The following is a 7,444-nucleotide window of genomic DNA, read 5'->3' on the forward strand; positions in this document are numbered from 1 at the left end:
TCAACTTGGCTGAAGACAGTTATCTCTTATCTCTTATCAGTTTCGCGCAAATCGCGCAATTAAAAAAGCAAAATTTATACAGAACTTTTTTTTCTTATCATTTTTCGCGCTTTTCGAGGAACTGATAAGACATAAGAGATAACTTAAGCTTAGTTCAGAGGACATCGAGTACTACAACTTTGCCGAAGAGACCAAGTTGTTATCTCTTATCAGTTCCACGAAAACCGCAAAAAACCGTGACGACCCGCCAAAAATGAACATACTCTCCTTTAACCATTTTTAAGTCGAAAGAAACTTACTCTTCTCTTTCATAACAAAGTCAGTGAAACATACACTACTCTCAATCTCACCTATAGATATATAACGTATGGAATCTTTCTGAAGTTTTTTGATTGTTTAAAAAATTGTCGTTTCAATCTGATTTTTCTTACAGAGGAAAAATGAACGGTAATGGAATGAAAGCGTCAACCAGCCAACGCTCAGTCTACGAATACCCAGAGCATTTAAATCCATTCTATGAGGATGAAAACCATAAAAGGTTGAGATTTTGGAAAATCGGCAGTAATAAACCCAATCGAAGCAACAGTTTCAGTATAGATGGGCTCAAAGGCCTTTGGTGAGTTCACTGGTTTGAATCATAAATAAAATTCAAAACCTCTACAACTGCTTAAACTGCAAGTTAATTTTTCACACAATCAAATTTGACCCACTTTCGGTTGCATATCAATATCATCATAACAAACGAAACGAATTCTGTAACTTTCTACTCTGTTAATTCACACAATAATTGAACTTTGTTTAGGCACAAACTACACATAGCTCGTTAATTAGTAGCTTTACGCCAATCAAAATGGAAATAAACTCAGCGTTGAATGTACAAAATATGTTTATGATCTTGAATAAAGAACTTATCTACCAATTCTCTATTTACCTTAGCTGGAAAATGGTTTCAGATAATAATATCTGAATAGATCATAATATGCTCGGCATATATATATGCGTGTGAAAATGATTCATTTTTTATTGTTTCGATTTCAATTCCATTACCTTTCATAAGGTCGTTCAAGACGTTTAAATTGAAGAAGAAGTCCTCAACACTTGGGGTCAACAAAACATCTGAAAGTCCACCAATGCTTCGCGGGGATAAAGATCGATATGGAAGTCAAACAACGTTTGATGGCCGACTACGACATACGGTCGATATTGGTTTGGGAAATGATTTCCAGCGTGGTGCGCCCTGCCGAAGTTCCTTGCAAGATTTAAATTCGACTTCACGCGTAAGATACATTTGACAATTTACCCAGTGGTGTATTCAGAATTCCATTTTTTTCTACAATTTAATTTTGGGGTAACTTTACAGTATCAAGGAGAGAACAATTTCATTCGCAATAACCGATATCGAAGTACGATGCAGGCTGGTAGCTCGACCCATAGCAATGCTGCTATTGGTGCAGTTACACCCGTATTCCGATCACGATACAATCAACAATCAATATCACGCGGTTCGTCACAACTTAGCGTAAATAGCTCAAATCCATTTGATGATGATTATGAAACAATAAGCCAGGTTGGAAGTCCAGAACGATCATCGATTCGACATTCAGCAAGGAAGAAACGTCGGGCTCCACCGCCTCCGGTTTCCGTGAGTAAAGAATTATTGTTTATTGTAAATGCAAACGTAAAATTTCAAGTTTAAGCTTAAATTGCATTCGATCATCTGTTCATTCCTTTTTTTTTCTTCATCGGATCCAAATTGTGAGTAAAGAAAACTTCTTGGATATTAACAAGATTTCCGGGACTATTTTCATAAGTATAAATTATTGAGATATTTTCACAAAACGCACGTGTGCATCTTCAAACAATCAAATCCCAATCCTTTGTTTATAAATTTGTAGTTGCATTTATGAATTTAAGACCTTGTTATATTTGCATGTTAATTTTCATTTTACTTACAGCCAAACAAAGCAGAATTGAAAGTCGAAGCGGAACAAGTCAATATTACTAATTTAACTGCTGAAATTGAATCATTTGTCCGCATAGCCGACACTGACGAAGAGAAAATTGAATCCAAATCTGAACAAACCGATTCAATCACACTTAAAACCGATGAGAGAGACAACAACGAAAAGACCGAAATTAAAGACGAAGAGCACGATAAGGGAAAAACATCACGACAAAGTCCTGAAAGTAACGATTTCTATCCACAATTACAAGATGAGCATTGTGAAGAAATAACCATCGAAAAAATTCAGAATTTGGGCGCAACAGATATCAATAGTAACGAACGCAGCAAAAGGAGCCCGGTGAAAATTTTAATCAGAGCTCCAACTGATGAGGAACCTCTTTCAGTTACTATAGATGACGAATATGAAAAAACCATGCAACCAGAAAGTGATGAATATGGTTCCAAAGACACTGAGAGAGAAATTGTTGTTGTAGAAAAAGAATGTGTTCTAAAAGAATCAGCAAATGAAGAATCTACCCAAATTGATGCTGAAAATGACGATCCAAAAGAATACTTAGAAACTATGAAGGTAATCCAAGACACAGAAGGAGCAACCACACCAACTAGTTCCGCCGTCGAGTTCATTCTCGAAAATGAGAATATGGCCGACAAAGGTGACACAACTTTGCTCAAAATTACTGAATCAAGTGATGACTTGACGAAAGACGATACAGACAATTCTGACCCAAATGATAAACAGGAAATAGAAAGTATGACCAAAGAAAAAATGACCGTTCTTGAACGTCAATGTGAGCATGTAAATCAAACTTTTAGCAGATATGAAGTGCGATCTATTCCATTGAAATTAGATTCGCCCAAAATTAGAAAGAAAGATGTTGGGGCAAAAAAAGAACCACCAACACCACCACAAAGAAGACGATCAGTGAAAGAAATCATTGAATCGATAAATAAATGTCAAAGTTTACTGAAAATCAATCAAGATTTAAAAACCGAAAAGGCTGAAAAAGATAAAATGAACACTGATCTATTCCAAGCCTCACATTCATCCTCATCGAAATCGTTCAATAGTAAACCTTCGTTTAATGATCGCAACATGAACGATTCAGTCGAAAAACCTTATCAAAATAAAAAAATGTTCAGTGATATTGCTGAAGTAAATAACAATGTTAAAAATGAGGATATGAGCAATATTCCTTTGTTTGTTGAAAAATTTAACGAGTTTAACAACAATAATCCAAATTCTATTTTCGAAAAGTGCGTCCTGCGTGGCAAAAATACGGACAAAAAAGTTGAATGGAATCCCGTACCAAAGCCACGTCGCCATCGAAACTCAACACAAGGATCGATTAACTGAAATTGCGGTCTCAAAGTGACAAATAAATCAGCTATTACCTTGCAAATTGAATTCATCCATTATTTGCTCTTGTAGGATATTTATACTACTCTACACCCTATACTATACTAAGTGCCATAAATATTTAAAACAAATGTGCGAAATCGAATCTATATATTACGTATATATATATATTTGACATAGAATGCAGCTGATTTTAAAAAATAACTCTTCCACGAGTTCTTATTTCAAACTTTATTATTGTTTCAAAGAAGTCTATTTATTCGGATGTGCATGTGCAATGAATGAATAAAAAATTATATATATGGAAAAGAATCAATTTTTCATTTAGTAGTGTAGTAAAAACAAAAATAAATAATGTTTGATGTTCTTTATTCGTAACAAAATATAATTTTTTATATTAGAATATAATACACGAAATGTCGTGTGAAAATGTGTACAAGTATTAATGACTTATCTCCTTTGATACAACAACATCGATTTCAAGAATTTCAAGGTTTGTATTTACGCTGTTCGGCTTCCACATACTTCACGAAACGCGTTAAATTAGTTCGAACGGTACAAACAGCTGGATATCGTTCAGAAAGCTCACGTTTCTGTTGGCGCAATTTATGTTTCAAGATTTTTTCTAATTCTCTTGTTTTCTGTGCCAAATTCAACTCGTATGAGATTTGGTTCCAATCATTGTCAGAAAAAAGATCCATTAAAGCATCGAGTGCCTCGGACAGTGTCCATACATCGGTTTCTTTGAAACATTGCTGAAGCAAACATTCAATAATGATTTTAACTGAATTTTCTGGCAATAAGCATCCTAATACACCCAGCATACGTAGCCAATTAGCACGAATTTCAGGCTCAGTACACACTTCAGCACCTTTGAGCATCATTTCTAAATCATTCTGTGTCATTTGTTTGAACAGATCTGTACTTGTGCGCAAGTGGTCTAGCGTAGCACGCATCAGGGCAGTTGATGCTTCGACCAATGCAATATCGTGGCTATTTTGGAAAACTTGTTGACCTAAGTCAATCCATACATTATAAACAGCCGATGCACCTCCCAAATCCTCAATAGACATCACATTACACAGATTTTGCAGACATAGTAAAGATGAAATGCGTAATGTTTTGACCCTACAAATGATGACAAATACTTTTCAATTGAGCTATACGACAAGTCAAAAATATTTGTTGATTATCTTACTTTTTGAATAAACCGTTTTCGGCTTCTTTGAGTAATTCGTTAACATTTTCCGCAATTGGTTGCGCAAGTTGCCATAATTTTTCAACTAATCCCAGTGATTTTATTGGTTCCAAGATCTCAATTGGCAATTTGTCACCTTGCAATCCACTTGAGTTTGAAGAATCCTTGTCGTAATCATGAACACTTTCTGCATCAGATAAATCATCATCGTCTAAGGCATTGCCATCTAAAAAAATATTTTTTATTCACAATTCCTTCAATTGATGGAATTCAAAAAAACATAGAAATAGAAATAGAAAAAGAAATAGAAATACAAATTACCATTATCATCGGAAGAGCAAATATTTGTAATAGTTTCTGCTGCAATACGCTGAGCTTCAAGGATCCATGCAACATGTTTAATTTCAATGTCGTGTTCAGTTGGTAAATCTTGTTTACGACGTCTTCTTGTTGCCTGCTCTTCAGTTTCTTCTTCCATTCGTTCTGCAGATGCTACTTCGATACCAACAGAATTTTCTTCTTTTTCCCGATCCAATGGAATCGAGCTAGTCAATTTTCCCAACAGCGTTCTGTGATTTATATCAAGAGCTTGATTTAGTATATCAAAAATCTGATTTATGTATGTCGTCGATAGACTCGGAACATTTGATAAAATAGCTGCGGCAACCGTACGTAGCACAACATTTTGTTCGGTACGCTCAATATTTGTTATCAAAAAAGCTATATCTTGGGCGAAATTGTTCAAAACACGCCAGGCAACAGGATTATCTTCTGAAATCACCAATAAACACTGGGCTACCGCAACAGCTGAAAAATTGGTAATACATGCATTAATACCAACCAATTATTCGAAAAATAAAATGAATAAGTTTTTAATCAACTTACAAATGTCAATACCAAATACAGTATAATTTAGGAATCTAACAAAACTTTCCAAAATATTGGTTTGATTAAAATGTTGTAGTGCAACGGATGTACTCTCGCAAAGATTCCACACCAAATTAACGGCTTGCAAAAATGTGTCACCCGCAATATCAAGCTGATCTATATGCGCAACCGATCTGTCAATAACTGGTACCCAATCAGCTGCACTTGTATATTCGTTAATGAGTGTTAACAATGGAGTCAAAATATCTTGTTCAACCAATAGTTCGCATATATCAACGTCACAGAGAGAAACATTACGAAGAGCCCCTGTTACCGCATTGCGGATATTTTTATTTGGATCAACCAAAAGTGGAATTGCTATACGAATGATATCTCCTTCGCACATGGCCTGTGCTTTTTTCTGATTTAGAGACAGGAAAGCCATGGCTTGCAAACCACACATTTTTTCTTCTGTGCTGCCCGACTGCAGCTGATCACGAATCGCAGCCAATGCTCCTTCTGGATGTTCATCGCCGTTTAGTTCCTCGTTTAAACTTATATCGCGCAAACTAGGTATACCAACCGGATTTGATTTTTTTGCTCGATATCTTGGTTTTCGTGTTTTCCCCATTTTGTCCGAAAATATCTTTTATCCCTAAATAAATTGAATGACTCTAAGAATCTTGTTAGATTTGCACTCTAATTACAGAAAAAATAGAACTATATTGGCTCAGTCCAGAGCATGGTTAGATTGAAAATCCACGTTGTTTTGACTGTCAAATGCAATAATGATACGATATAGTAATTTTTTGACAGCTGTATCTAGATTTGATTTTTTTTCTAGCAGATGGCGCTGAACAGTGAACATGCCATTGCGTGGTGAAAAATTTGAGTGGATGTATGTTCGTTTGATTTTCATATGAAATAATTTAAAAAGCATTTTCAAAGCATTATGTCTTAGGAGTTTAGAAGCAAACACATAATCCGTCTCATATGCTAGATTTACTTTCATGGATATTATTATGAAATGGGTATATCAATTGAAAAATTCGTCAAATTTTCTTCATTATTATTCACCACCAAGCGCTGGTTCTTCCATTTTATCCTTAGGTTATGTAAAATTGGCTTTTTTTCATTTATTAACTCATGCTTTATTTAAAATAGGGTTTACAATTTGATTTAAAAGCAAAATATATCATTTTAATCTTATTTAGAATTGATAAATATGTTCCAGTATTTGGAACAATAAAGATACATATGACATCCATAGAATGAAGGAAAAAGTTATGAGCTCTTTATCTATAACTGAGACGGAAAAAACTTGAAGGAAAAAAGAGACAAATAAAGTTGCAAGCAAAAGTGACCCAACTCAGCATTGAGCGGAAAAGACGTTTTTTGCATTTTTCTCGCTACTGGAAATAGATAAGCCGAAGACACCTAATCGCTACCTCTTTCTATAGGTGTCATATCATTCGGTCGCGATGTGAATTGTAAATTAAAAACATCCAGCGAAGACTTATTAAGATTAGACATAGAACTTCTCTTCATTACCTCTTTGATAAATTAAATGATGACTTTTGCAGTCATTGAGTCCGACAAAACATTTTTTAACGCTCCAGCGGGCCTTCCATTTTTTGCACGTTTAAGTTAGACATTTTTGAACCGTTGACAATCGGCCTCCTATAGACATCTTCATATTTGGTAATTCACTTATTCATGAATCAGTATTTTTCAATTAGTCGAGAGCCAAAATTTATATAAAACTAAACTATCTACTACTGTTAAATCCTAAATTGTATATACACACACACACACACACAAAGATCAGGTTAATGATGGATTCATTTATCCTGCAGAAACTTAAATTCAGCCAGTACTTGGCAGTAAAGAAAAATAAATAAACTCACGCTTTTTAATGATTTTTTTCTTCGCTGAAATGACAAATGTCAATATTTATAACACCATGTATACCTTGATGGTCCACTAGAATCCTTGCATGTATTGATAGAATCAGTATTTGATTCGCTTCCTATGAATGCCAGAAAATTAAATCTTC

General features: G+C 34.7%; 2 protein-coding genes across 4 annotated transcripts in view; one reads left to right on the top strand and one right to left on the bottom strand.

Annotated features, from left to right (window-relative positions):
• Positions 1-3,632, top strand: part of LOC129568653 (muscle M-line assembly protein unc-89) — an 8,294-nt gene extending 4,662 nt beyond the window's left edge. For all 3 annotated transcript variants that reach the window (XM_055446824.1, XM_055446823.1, XM_055446822.1), the window contains exons 2-5: positions 434-616; positions 1,058-1,277; positions 1,361-1,642; positions 1,956-3,632. In XM_055446824.1, coding sequence (XP_055302799.1) covers positions 441-616; positions 1,058-1,277; positions 1,361-1,642; positions 1,956-3,320 — 2,043 coding nt within the window. In that variant the 5' untranslated portion in view covers positions 434-440 and the 3' untranslated portion in view covers positions 3,321-3,632. The remainder of the gene's footprint in view (positions 1-433; positions 617-1,057; positions 1,278-1,360; positions 1,643-1,955) is intronic.
• Positions 3,633-3,675: 43 nt separating this feature from the next.
• LOC129568654 (HEAT repeat-containing protein 3) lies at positions 3,676-6,188 on the bottom strand. The gene is made up of 4 exons (XM_055446825.1): positions 5,407-6,188; positions 4,843-5,328; positions 4,522-4,747; positions 3,676-4,451 (listed from the first exon to the last, which is right to left on the bottom strand). The coding sequence occupies exons 1-4, from the start codon at positions 6,017-6,019 to the stop codon at positions 3,812-3,814; spliced, it is 1,965 nt and encodes a 654-aa protein (XP_055302800.1). The 5' UTR covers positions 6,020-6,188; the 3' UTR covers positions 3,676-3,811.
• Positions 6,189-7,444: the final 1,256 nt, after the last annotated feature.

Source organism: Sitodiplosis mosellana, unplaced genomic scaffold (assembly GCF_009176505.1).
Source record: "Sitodiplosis mosellana isolate CC-2019 unplaced genomic scaffold, AAFC_SMos_1.0 Smas_scaffold_21, whole genome shotgun sequence".
Taxonomy (NCBI): Eukaryota; Metazoa; Arthropoda; class Insecta; order Diptera; family Cecidomyiidae; genus Sitodiplosis; species Sitodiplosis mosellana.